Raw genomic sequence first — 12,295 nt, forward strand, 5'->3', positions numbered from 1 at the left:
GTATACCATGCGTATCGAAGTTATAGACATCAATGGAAAGTAAGTAACAAGTATGCAACGAATATGGGGATCCTTTAGACACATGTGTAATCCCCTGCTCCCTTGCTTCGATGCACATCTCGCAGGTAATCAACATTGCCGCCTTGGGGGATTTGTGTACTGGCTGGACGACAAGACCGGAGCGGAACGGATCACTGTCCACATCTGCATAACCAGCGGGGAGGGTGTGGCACGCAGCACGCGTGCTGGCCCCAGTGGCGGGGAATAGTGACATGAACAAGGACTGCGTACCCGCCTACTGGCGCTGTGACGGCGAAAAGGACTGCCCGGACAAGTCGGATGAAGTGGGATGTCCCACAAGCTGGCATGGTCTTGTTCTCTTCTCAAGGGAAGACACTTTTTTAAGTTTTGTTTTAATTTAATCAAGAAACGGTCAACAAATGTACACATTTCGCTGTTGCCGAATATCATAAATTTGCAGAAAATTTTCTGCAGATCCTCGGACCGCTCCAAGCTATGTGTCCATGATGTAGCGCAAAAATCGGCGATAATTGATGCCCTTATCGGATCTTGCATTGCACTTCATGCTGTCGATGATGATGTCCAGCTCCTTCGCCGTGAACGAGCTGCCACTGCGATTGAGTAGCTCCAGCAGCTTGCTGCTCCCGATGTAGCCCTTGCCCTGGGGATCCGCCCTGCGCAGGTCGTCGATGAACTCGTCCCGCTTGGTCATGTCCATGTCGACGGCGTTGCGGCCCAGGGCCTGCAGATAGTTGCGCGCCTGGCGCAGCGTCTCGGCGGCCTTCGCATCGTGGACGTGCATGTTCGCCACGAGGTCCTCGTAATGGACGTTGCCCTCTATGTCCGACACGGACGCGAGCACGCCGAACACATGGGTCTCGTCGATGGGGTCGCCCATAGTCGTGAGCATTTTCCGCAGCTCCGAGTAAGCTATTTTGCCAGTTTTCTTCACGTCCCACGCCCGCAGGGCCTCCAGTACGTCCCCCATCTTGGGCTGCCCATCAACAACGGCCAGTTTGCAGTACAGCGTCAGCACCTTCTCGAAGCTCAGCCATTTCCGGCCCATCGGCGGCAGGTTGTCCTTCAGCCATAAATGGGTCGGAGCTAGTCCCATAGCGTGCAGGCAGTATCCCAAATCGGCCGCTGAAATGCCAGTAGATTTGGAGGTGTCGAACATGTTGTAAATCTCACGCAAATTTGACACCAGCGGCAGCATCTTCATCAGCTCCTCTCGCTTGTGGAAGGAACCGAACGTGGGCGGTTGGCCCTGCTTGACGACCGCTGCCTGAAGCGGCTCCCTTTTGCGTGACATGGCCTTGAACGTAAATTTGGCAACAGCAAAAACTCTAGGGCCTAAAACAAGAACAATTTTGTGAGTGAATATCGTGTATGAGACAGATTCCCTGGCCTACCTGGGTCGGTGACTACAATCGCCAGAATGTGGATTCTTATCATTTACAACTACAATACCCTGCAGGGGTATAGAAAATCAAATTAAAAGTAGATGCTCAGAGGCCCAGAGACCCTTTCATTTATATCAGTATCATGCAGACATTTCATATCAACTCAATATCGAGTCGATGTGCTGGCTGGCTCCTAGTCAAGCGCAGGATACGGATTCTCGAAATCGACATCAGATTATTTGCAGTGCGACACCTGTTCAATGGTCGTGGTAACGATCGCCTTGTTTTTGGGGACTTAAGCTTATGCTACTCACGATGGAACGATGCTACTTCCCGGTTCTTCTAATACCATTCCTGACTCATTCGAAACGCACTCATTCATTGATGTATTGCTGAGCGGGAAATCAGAAGAAATGAAATGAAATATTTCTGGGTACTAAAGCTACTTACTTTTGAACGTGGGAATAGTATCTTCTGGCAGGCCTTCGACGTTTCGATCGGCATATGGACTTCACTTCAGTGTATATAAGGTCGAACCTTTGTACGCCGAACCGACACTCTCCCGCTCTTTTCCTTTGCGAATTCTACGGACTTCTGTTTTGAAGCGGTCGGTTTTAAACTTGCACGTTTTCATAGTTTCTTTCTCGTTCTTTACTCACAGCTTCTTTAGTATTGGAAGAGAATTACCGCTACCGATTACTGAGTTCTGTACGATAGGAAACTCTACTCAAGCTAAGTGAAAGTGACGCAGAGTGATTCATGTTTGCGGTCAAACCATACCAATATAGGATATGGGGCCTATAATCATGGTATTAGTTTTATATAAATAAAATAAATATATTTCTTGTGACAAAACTATCGTAAATTTATGCTTAAAATAGTTCAAAAATTCAGTAAATTCGTACGTTAGATTCCTACAACATTAAATGCGTTCTAATGTGTTTTTGTTTTGTTTTGGGAGGCGGGGTCGTGGGCATACTATACTCGATGTAATCCTTACAAAACTGGGAATTGTAAAGCGCTATTCATAGATACTTAGACTACATTTTTGGTGGACATATCAAGGATGCATCGAAAGTTCATTAATAAATTAAGGTAAATGCTAGGCGAAATGCCAATTAAGGTGTGCAGACACATGCGACACATCGGGGGATGGGGTGCAGCAAACTGAGGGAGCTGGGGATAGCTGTTGCTCCTCTAGCAGCTTCTTTTTGACGTGATGCTCAAGCAAATATGGTCTTGCAGTGGGTGATCAGCGAGGAGAGCATGAATATTTCCTCGGTCAGGTTCGTCATGTGCTGGGGCGTGGCTATCAAAGTGGGGGCGAACACAGTGGCCAGATTGTGCTCGTTCATCTTGTTGACGGCATAGTGGGAGGCCACGCTGCGGCAGAAAAGGACGAGTTGGAGTGCAGGTGCGTTGGGTGCCAGCAAACTACTCACCGCTTGAGGTGCTCCAGCATGTACTGCAGGCAGCTGTAGTGGGCCGGAGGCAGACGACGCACTGCCTCTGACATCATCTGCAGCTGCTCCGCCTGTTTGGTGTTCCCTGAAAGGAGTGTAACAAGCGATTGACATCGGCTCTAATTTCAGATCACAGCACAACACTTACGCCCGGCAGTCATGAAGCTGGGGTACGCCTGGAACGTAATGAGCGGCACGGGCAACAACCGCAGATAGAGCTTTAGGGTGCCGGCAATGACATTGACATTGCCGTACGCTGCCTCGGACATGTCCGTCTTCTCGCCCTCCCGGTCGAGGGCTAGCTTGAGAGCCTCGATCTCGTCCGCGAATCCCGAGACGCGGTAGATGCCCTCCTGGAGCATGCCCCGGGCCTCGACCTCCTCCACACAGCGACGCACTACGAAGGGGATCTGGTGACGAGGGTCCAGCTGAACCATGGTGGCAAGATCGGTGCCGAAGACGCCGCGAATCCGCTTCAGATCGGGCACACACTTGGGCGGCACCAGCTCCGAGCACTTGGTGTGGGCCACGAAGCCGCAGGCCTCGCACTTGACGCCTTGGGCGGTGAAGCCCCACAGGAAGTTGGCGCAGAACTCGCACCAGTTGAGACCCTTGAAGGTGTGCACCTTGAAGTGGTGCAGCTTCTCGTAGATCAGCGGCATGGGATCCACTGCAACAGCGGGCGGCTGACTCACCAAGGGCTGTGTCGGCATCAATGGCACATCCACATCCTTGGGAGAGGCGTCATCTTTTGCTGCAGCGGCAGCGGCGGCGGCGGCATTGGTCTTCCCCAGTTCATTCGACAAGGCCCGCAGCTTGCGTCCGTTGAGCGTCATATAGGGACTTTGCTGGTAGCAGTTTTTGGTTTGCTGATTAATCTGCTGTATGATGGGGCTGGCGTGGAGCTGCATGTGGAAGTTGATAAGGCCGTCGGCCACCATGTCGTAGACCGAGTCGAAGCGCTTGTCCTGCTCGCGCAGGTAGTGGCCCACGCCGGGCTTGTGGAACAGCTTGTAGTGCCTTGTGCGCTTGTTGAAGCGCAGGCTCAGCGTGTAGAAGCCATCGGACATGGGGCTGCGCCGCACCAGATAGCTGCCTTCGCCGCCAGTGAGACCGAGCAGATGCTCCGCCTCCAGGTGGCCCATCAGGCCATGGTACTCGGAGCCGTATAGCCGCGCAGCCTGGTTGTCCTGCTCCACTTCCTCGGCGGTGCTCTTTGTCGGCGGCAGCGGCAGGGTGCGCTGGCACCGCATCGGACACGGGGCCGGGGCCTCCAGCTGGATCTTGTACACTAGAGAGAGTGCCAAGAGAGAGAGAGAGATATGACCAATGGTTGTGTTCCTGATGACTAAATCACTTACGCTCGGGCTTCCACACCTTTTGCACTGGAGAGCTGGGCTCGCCACCGCCTCCGCCAGGCAGAGTGGCGACCACGCCCGCGGCAGCGTTTCGGGACATGGTCCGCGCGGACTGGACTGCAGCGAAGCGAAAATAATGATAACTAAAAGCACTACAAAGTCGTAAATTAAGGAATGCAGCGGTTGCACTTTTCAAAACATTTTCGCTTTTGTTTTATTTTTACATGGCAACTACGCGGTACACGGTTGCTACACGTTTGCTACATGATGAGTGGAAAAGAGGGTATGGACAACAGGCAGCACGGCCCAAAAAAGCCAACGCTTGCAAGGTAGAGTTCACCCCACTTGCATAATATACCTTGAAGACGAAATCGGCTTCTTGTCTTCAAGGTATATATGTACGAGGTGTGTTGGCCATACCCTGTTTCATGGCCCATTCAAAATTACGACTGTGACCCTCAGAAATACCGATGAAAACCCGAACTTGGCTCACCTAGGCCCCTATTTGAACAGTTCAATGACTTGAGGTAATGGCGAAGAATATTATTGATTGTAAATTCTTCATGTAGATCCGTGCCATCTTTCACCTGAACTGCGCTAAAATTATTCAATTTTCATTACATCGGTGGAAACCCCGTGGACCACAATTTGAGAGATCAAAGGTTCAAAAAACGTATGGAAATTTGTATACCGATAAATGTTACAGGGTATTAGATTTTACAGATTTTTGCGAACGAAATTTGTGGGTTAGATCCGGCTTACGACCACTCTAGCTGCACTGGCAGCCCGCCAATTTTAAATTGATATTTAAAAAGCCTTGTTGTCAGAGCAAATGTTCCAGTTAAACAAATAAAACAGCATAATACGGTTTCAATTGGTTTAATTTAGTTTTAAGTACGTTTTCTTTTTCTCTTGTAAAAATAACCTACGCTCACTCGCTCTTTGTTTGTTTTTCTTTTTTTTATTAAATACAAATATTAAATTATTAAAAAAAACATGTAAAAGTTTGAAATGCGCATTTAAATTCAAACAAACATCATACGCTAACCATCCGATTCAGTTTAGTTTATAAATACTTTTCATGATACTCTTGCTGCAGTGGACATAGGTATGTATTCCATTCCTGATTCCAGTCCTAAATATTTAGTAGTATATATTGTATAACATGTTTTTTAAGATTAGAGTATGCGGTAAAAAAGAAACGCCGGAATATCGGGTTTAATTACTGTTCAAATTTCTCTTATTTCTTCAGAATAATACGCACAAGTTATTCCTGCGGCCATTATGATGTCTACTGGATTGATTAATCGTTATTCAAGAGTTTAGTAGTGTGTCTGTGTGTTGCTCTGCTACGTCGATGGTTAGTTCTGTTTGGGGCGGGACGGGGCGGGGCGGGGCGGTAGAGCTGCCCTGGTCTCCTGCCTGCTGCTCCAACTCTCTCTCTCTCGCTCTGGTTCCATCGTTGGTCGTTGTGTTCAGTTGTTTTGTCTTTCGTTGGAATATTAATTATGATAGTCCTTTGATGGACAAAGGACATGGGGCATAGGAATACGAAAATTGGAATTTCGGAGTTTAATATTCTGGCGGAATGAACTACATGTCGGCTATCGGCTGTGATAGCCGACAGATTGGCAGGTGTATAGTGTTATTGTTGCTACTGTTTTTTTTTTTTGTTTTGTGTGGATGCTGCTTGTTCTCGTCGAGGTTTTTGGGGATGGGACCCTGCCAAGCCCTAGCCGCTCATGACCATGCGGACAAACTCCTCGTAGTTGATGTTGCCCTGCTGGTCCTCCATGTTGGCCAGCAACTGTTCCACCTCCTCGTCGGTGAGCTTCTCGCCCAGCGTGGTCAGAAGATGCCGCAGCTCGGCGGACGAGATGTAGCCACTGGCGTCCTTGTCAAAGTGACGCAGTCCCTCGATGAAGTCATCGGCCGTGTCCCCGGAGCGGGCCTTCGATATGGCCTGGTAGATGGGCAGAAACACTTCGAACGAGATGCGCTCGTCTGGCTTCAGCTGGTGCGTGCACTTCTTCACGTCCGACTCGGTGGGATTCTGGCCGAGGGCTCGCAGGCATTCGCCCACTTGGGCCAGCTGAATTTTTCCATCGCCGCGATTGTCAAACAGATTGAAGGCCTCCTGGAACTCTGTAGAGAGAGTGAGAGAGAGATAGAGTGTGTTAGAAATGATTAATAATATCAGAATAAAATAAAAATCTCTCCCTTCTCCCAGCATTAACCTTCCACCGTGGTGAACGTTGGCTTCACATGGGCTGTGTAGTAATACATGATGAACCGCTTAGATGACCGCCTCGCCTGCTACTGATACTCTAGCTCCGGCTTACAGTTCTGGCCTCGCAGCCTGGCAACCTCGCAGCGAACCCCACGAGCCGCAGCAAAAGCAAAAGCAGCTGCAGTAGCAGTAGCAGACAGCACCAGCAGCGGCAAGAGAACGGATCATTTTGAGCCTGCATTCAGAGATATACCCTCACAAGGGGGGGTTTCGACTTGGCACAAGGATTCCCACGTTACATATAATAACTCCTGGCAGAAGGATAACATCTGAAGGTTTAATTTCCTACTTTTTAGAGTAGACAGACCTTCGACTGTAACTTTAATTTGAATCTACTTCGTAGATATCAGATATATGGAGTCAATTCCCCTTCCTTTCGATGAGTGAAGGGTATCTATGCTTCTATAGCACATGCATGAGCGGGATATGTTGTTTTGGCCATTGCATGAGCATATGGCTGCCAAAAATGGCCATAAAAGCAAACGATTTCAGCAAATTTTTTTCCATTTTAGGCAATGAATGGCAGAGCGGCGCGGCGCCACAGATCAGCGACTGCAGTACGCGGATTCGCGGCTGAATGCGGTCAGGGGCTGACGTCAGAGACTTATCGGGCTGTCGGTCGGGCGGATGGCGCGCAGTGGAGTGGCTAATCAAGCAGCAATCGATGCAGATTAAGTTATCAGCGGAGCGAGCAGGAGGAGCAGGGGGGGGGGAGGCGGTGTAGAGGTTCGATCGTTGCATAATGGCCGCCTGGCCGGGGCCTGGTCGTGGCATCGAGATGCATTTGACCCAGAAGGTGATGGTGGCCCGGTCTGGTCCGCCTTAAATGGCGGCAGCCGGCCGAGCGACCGCTTTGGACATGGCCGAGATGCGAGAGATGTGGCGATCATATCGGATCTCAGCTGCAGTCGCCGCCGGGCAGTGGACGCGAGCTAGTCCCTGCAGTTCCTTCTCCTGGTATCGAATCTTCTCCTGCTGCTGTTGTTTCTGTAGCTGCTGCTGTTGCTCACTTGATCACCACTGCCGTTCGCCGGGTGAGTCACTCCAACGCGATCGTATGGCTGCCTTCCAGTGCTTTCCCCTCCTCACACCTCCCATCATTCCAAGAGTATTTGTTTTATCAATGATTCATGCACCGCATATGAATATGTGTAGCACTCGCACACACTACCATGCACATTTCTGTGTCATCGCCTTCACTCACATTCCAATACAGGGTGAGAGAGAAAGAGTTAAAATGTGCCAGCGCATGCAAATAACTGTGTTTTATGTTGTCTTTTTTGCAGTCGGCGAGGCTGCCGAGGGGGAGAGCTTTGAGCTGGCACTTTGAACTTCCACACACACACCCACTCAGAGTGCGAGAGAGAGATAGAGAGAGAAATACTCACCAGCCAACTGATCCTCGGTGTAAGCTGTCTGGAAAACCAAACAAAAGAACACATTAATTTCCAGCAAAAATCAGTGGAAAAGCCATACGATACGTAGTGGCTATATATTGGCCACGATATCAATTACTTTTCGGCCCACTTACCATATCGATTTGTTGGTAGGCTGGATGGGGAAAAACAACACAAAACACGGGCTAAGAGTGCGAACGCAAAAATTTGATGCGACTATGTTCGCTAGAGCTGCAAGTCCCGCGATAGCACCTTTCGATAGGTGCTGCTGTGGTCACACTTAGAGGTTGGGCGGCTAGCTTAAATTGCGGTTTACTTGAGTTTTTGAATTTGGACAACACATCAACACAAGACGAAACGGGATTAACAGCTCACAATTTTGTTTGATGTTTACGGCCAAGAGAAATTTAAACGAATAACCAATACCAATAGCTGGTAACAGGAATCTCTACGACGATACATCGTACAATATCGCTGCGCACTTATCGATAGTGCTGTTGATGGTTTGGCAGCCGTAGTGTGACCATATTGCCACGTGCCGCGGATTCAGTTTGTTTTGATCTTCCGAAAGCGTTTTCGAAGTACAATTTATGCTGAAGATTGCGGCCCGGCCCCATCATGAGCACACAGAAACTGGAGTACGATGCCCGCATGGGCGGCCGGATCACACTGCCCACGCACGTGTCTACCTACCGCTACGCGGCGGGTGCGCTGAACGAGATTAAGGGACTCATCGCCGAGGCCTTGAGTCCAGTCAGCAGCAAACTGATCTTCCAGTCGCTGCCCAAGCACATGCGGCGTCGCGCCATGTCCCACCATCCGAAGCGGTTGCCGCGCAAGTACCGCCACGCCCACAAGAACCAGATGAGCAAGGGCGGAAACGACCCGGTGATCCGGAAACGTCCCTCGCGCAAGTACCGGCGCCGGCCCGGTAACCTGCTGAAGGAGTACGTGCGCCGCCAGCGGCGGCACCACTGGCTGGAGACGCACATCTGGCACGCCAAGCGCTTCCACATGGTGGACCGTTGGGGCTACCGCCTGGCCAACGCCAGTTGCGACAAAACCTACCGCGCCTGCTATCGGGCAAGCGTCCAGCACTGCCTGCTCCAGGACATCTCCTACTACACCTGCGTCGAGCTTCAAGGTAGCCTAGAGTCGTTGCGCAAGGGATTCGCCCGCCTGACCAGCCCTGAGTGCGGCTTGAGCGTGACGGCGAGAACTTTTCTTACGGGCCGTCGCGAGGGAAGCGTGGAGCTCTTCGCCGATAGCCAGTATCCTCGCGGTGCTCTCCAGCGTGCCAGCTTCATGTGGCGACCCCTGGAGGAAGGAGTGACATCCACACAGGATACACGCACACTTTGGCTCTGGCTGCATCCCAGTGCCGCCCAGGCTACCGTCGAGCAGCTGCAGAGAGTGTTCCTGCTGCAGTCCAGGCGACAACAGACGCTACCCTTGGAGGAAAAGCCAGCGAAGGAGCAAAAAGAGAAGCCGTTGCGTTTCTGGACACAGACCAAGGCTTTTGAACGCCACGCCCACTACTCCAACACGAACGGCAGCATCCAGCTGCTGGTGTTGCGGCAGGAGTTCAACCGCTTTCGCCTGACGGGACCCCAGGCACAGCGAGTGCTGGCATCCAGCCTGCGGGCGCATCGGAGGGATCAGCTTGGAGTCCAGGCGGCCCAGGCCGACTACTGCGAAGCCGCTCTCCAACTGCATTCCCCTAACGAGGTGCTCTCGAACCTCATTTTGGGCCTCCACATCGTGGATCCCCGCCTGCAGCGTCCCTGCAAGCGCACTAAGGCGGAATCTCGTGCTGGAGCGGTGCCAGCTGGTAATCTCCTGCTCAGTCCGCCCGAGTGCCTGGCCCAGAGTCCGCTCTGGCTGCGGGAGGAGAGGGAGCGTCTGGCCAGGGGCATAATGTCCACGCAGCACTACCAGGAGCTGCGCCAGCAGCACGCTGTAGTTCCCGGAGTACCGTGTGCCTTCGAGGACCAGATGCAGGCGGTTCCACTCCTGCTGATCCAGCGACCCGGCTCCCAGGATCCCGAATACAAGCGCCTGGGCTACGGCTGCGGCTGGGACGTGATTGCGCCGGCCAAGTACGGCATGGCCCTCTGGCTAACACTCACCATGTGGGGCGCCAGGCCGGGCGGCCTGCGGGAGCTCGATTCGGTGGCCAGGGAGTCTGGCGGCGAGCAGCATCTGGCCGACACTTTGGCGGGTAAGTGGGTGCGCTCTGAGAAGACACACTATATTCCCCATTTGGGTATTTATTTCCAGGGCTGAAGCTGGCGTCTGCGGCTGCCGAGGAGCGGCGCGCTCGCTACTTCCGCCTGCCGCCCAACAAACGCACCAACTACCGGAAGCTGGCAGTGGCCAGCCCCTTCAGTGCCCCTTGGAAGCACCTGGTGCGGGACTGGCAGACCACTGCTGCCACCTCCAGTCCAGCCGTTGGATCGTACCACGTCCTGCGACACCGAGAGCTGCTGGAGTCGATCGGCGATTGTCTGCGGCTACACCAGCCTCTACCCGACCAGGTGCCCGACGACTGCCTCATCCAGATCCAGCTACGTCTGAAGGCGCGTGGACATGTGAAGGACAATGCCCTGATATGTCTGCCCTCGGCTGCCGATTACAAGCAACGCTGGCGTCAGATCAGTCGGAACGAGCAGGCGCCCGTCCACATAGAGCCTCCGCAGCCCGATCTCAATGAGCGGACGCGCAAGGACCTCCGCAGTGACCACAAAATCAAGCTGAAGCGCCTGCGGGCCCGACGAGTGCGCGAGAAGCGGCGCCTCCAGGAGACGGCCACCAGGCGTGTCCATATCCGACCGGCCAACACGGCGCCCCTGGTCCGAGCCCACCTCTTGGAGATGTGCCGCCTCTGGCTGCCCACAGACCCCGCCGAGACGAGCGATAGCGTGCGACGCCAGTGCAGCCGCGAGGTCTTCGGCTACGTGACTACGGCCGGCTTCAGCTTCACGGAGGCGACCGTCTGTGCCGTCGGCTATGTTACTCCCGGCGGCCTGCAGCATTTGTTGAGCAACCTGAAGGACTCCAAGGGACGCCAACTGCAGCCGATGTGCCTGGTGCGCGACCCCGACAGCCGCGACTATCGCTGGGCTACCGTCCAAGTGAATCTAAATGTGGCCGCCCAGACCTTTTGATCCGAGGATTAGCTGATAGCCAATGTATGTATAGTGCCTAATATATATCCGAGATATACGAAATAGATTATGATCTTAGCAGATGATTGATCCGAATTGTCGCTGCCTTTAGTTTGGTTTAATGTAAACTCAAAATGAACAACTCGCCCAGTCACCTTGAAAATTCGATTGAGATGTAATTTTCGGTGGAAATCAATGCTAAAAACCGAAATGCGAAAGACCTTTCCGTACAATTAGTTCTATTTTTGAGGTTTCTTTGGTGTGAAGGGAACATCAAGAAGGTCTCTTACGATTTGAAGACAAATCTCGTGTGGAAAATAGTTTTGGATATTGGTATGATGATGGAAATGATATTGAAGAAGATAATAACTCCTTTGTTTCATGTTAATTCCGGTAGTTCTGGCAGGTTCGAGGAAGGAATCGAGAAATTAGAATCAGCAGGAGAAAAATGTTTTTTCCTCTGGAGAAGAGATGGAAAAGAAACGAAGTCCAATGAGCGAGCAACTGGGAAGAGAACGAGAGCTTGGAATGGGCGAGTAGTAGGCCACTCCAGAGGTGTGCTGCTATTGGATTCGCGATGTCCATTGATCCAAAGATTTTTGACTGGGATCTAAATTGTTTGAGATCCTGCGGTGTATCGAACCAGTCCGGATATCTGTAATGCTCCCGTCGAAGAATCGTTCGAATTTGTTGAAAATAAAACGCATTTGGAAATTTGTTGTACATATTTAATACTAATTTTTATTCAATTTAAAATTACTTGTATGTCATTCTTGCTTCGTTTACCATCATCCACCTCCACATCCAACTTGTTTTTAATTCAATTTGTATCTTTGTATTCGTTATGCAATGTATTCAATCGAGTGAGTGTGTGTGTGGGGTGTGGCTGTAAATGTTAGTGTTGTGAATACGTTGGAATGTGTGTGTGTCTCTGCGTGTGTGTGTGTGTGTGTGGGCTTCGAACAATTCGAAATGTATTCGCGCTTGGAAATGGTTTAATTTAGTTTTCTTTTTGTTCGCTATCGATTTTATCTTCATCTTCAATATCGTTTCTAAAATGCGACAATGATTAAAAAATTGCTTACAATTGTTTATGTGGGGCAGGGGGGATGGATGTATCATATATTATACGAGTGTGTATTCACTTTTAATTGTTGAATTATTCGTATTCGACTTCGATTTCGGTTTCGATTTGG

At 51.2% G+C, this 12,295-nt stretch overlaps 4 protein-coding genes across 8 annotated transcripts; 1 reads left to right on the forward strand and 3 right to left on the reverse strand.

Annotated features, from left to right (window-relative positions):
* Window positions 1–397: 397 nt before the first annotated feature.
* On the reverse strand, window positions 398–1,969 carry LOC108164884. Its single transcript, XM_017300830.2, has 4 exons — window positions 1,875–1,969; window positions 1,739–1,816; window positions 1,434–1,677; window positions 398–1,374 (listed from the first exon to the last, which is right to left on the reverse strand). Exons 3-4 carry the CDS (start codon window positions 1,474–1,476, stop codon window positions 515–517), a joined length of 903 nt encoding a protein of 300 aa, XP_017156319.1. The 5' UTR covers window positions 1,477–1,677; window positions 1,739–1,816; window positions 1,875–1,969; the 3' UTR covers window positions 398–514.
* LOC108164883 (N-chimaerin) lies at window positions 1,875–4,481 on the reverse strand. Its single transcript, XM_017300829.2, has 5 exons — window positions 4,249–4,481; window positions 3,036–4,178; window positions 2,867–2,972; window positions 2,084–2,807; window positions 1,875–2,018 (listed from the first exon to the last, which is right to left on the reverse strand). The coding sequence occupies exons 1-4, from the start codon at window positions 4,343–4,345 to the stop codon at window positions 2,648–2,650; spliced, it is 1,506 nt and encodes a 501-aa protein (XP_017156318.1). The 5' UTR covers window positions 4,346–4,481; the 3' UTR covers window positions 1,875–2,018; window positions 2,084–2,647.
* A 627-nt stretch (window positions 4,482–5,108) lies between these two features.
* LOC108162926 (myosin-2 essential light chain) lies at window positions 5,109–8,159 on the reverse strand. Of its 2 annotated transcripts, XM_017297920.2 has the most exons (3): window positions 8,067–8,159; window positions 7,924–7,951; window positions 5,109–6,390 (listed from the first exon to the last, which is right to left on the reverse strand). In XM_017297920.2, exons 1-3 carry the CDS (start codon window positions 8,067–8,069, stop codon window positions 5,978–5,980), a joined length of 444 nt encoding a protein of 147 aa, XP_017153409.1. In that variant the 5' UTR covers window positions 8,070–8,159; the 3' UTR covers window positions 5,109–5,977. The 2 variants fall into 2 exon arrangements, with proteins under 2 accessions (XP_017153409.1, XP_017153400.1); XM_017297911.2 differs by lacking the exons at window positions 7,924–7,951; window positions 8,067–8,159 and adding an exon at window positions 6,483–6,546.
* A 227-nt stretch (window positions 8,160–8,386) lies between these two features.
* LOC108162907 (ribonucleases P/MRP protein subunit POP1) lies at window positions 8,387–11,831 on the forward strand. Of its 4 annotated transcripts, none has more exons than XR_004471232.1 (3): window positions 8,387–10,153; window positions 10,213–11,432; window positions 11,497–11,831. XR_004471232.1 is itself a non-coding variant. In XM_017297900.2 (3 exons), the coding sequence occupies exons 1-2, from the start codon at window positions 8,551–8,553 to the stop codon at window positions 11,097–11,099; spliced, it is 2,490 nt and encodes an 829-aa protein (XP_017153389.1). In that variant the 5' UTR covers window positions 8,387–8,550; the 3' UTR covers window positions 11,100–11,123; window positions 11,179–11,831. The 4 variants fall into 4 exon arrangements, 3 of the variants coding, with proteins under 3 accessions (XP_017153389.1, XP_017153381.1, XP_017153372.1); XM_017297900.2 differs by having other exon boundaries at window positions 10,213–11,123; window positions 11,179–11,831; XM_017297892.2 differs by having other exon boundaries at window positions 10,213–11,123; window positions 11,182–11,831.
* The last annotated feature ends 464 nt before the right edge of the window (window positions 11,832–12,295 follow it).

This window comes from Drosophila miranda, chromosome XL, assembly GCF_003369915.1.
Source record: "Drosophila miranda strain MSH22 chromosome XL, D.miranda_PacBio2.1, whole genome shotgun sequence".
Lineage (NCBI taxonomy): Eukaryota > Metazoa > Arthropoda > Insecta > Diptera > Drosophilidae > Drosophila > Drosophila miranda.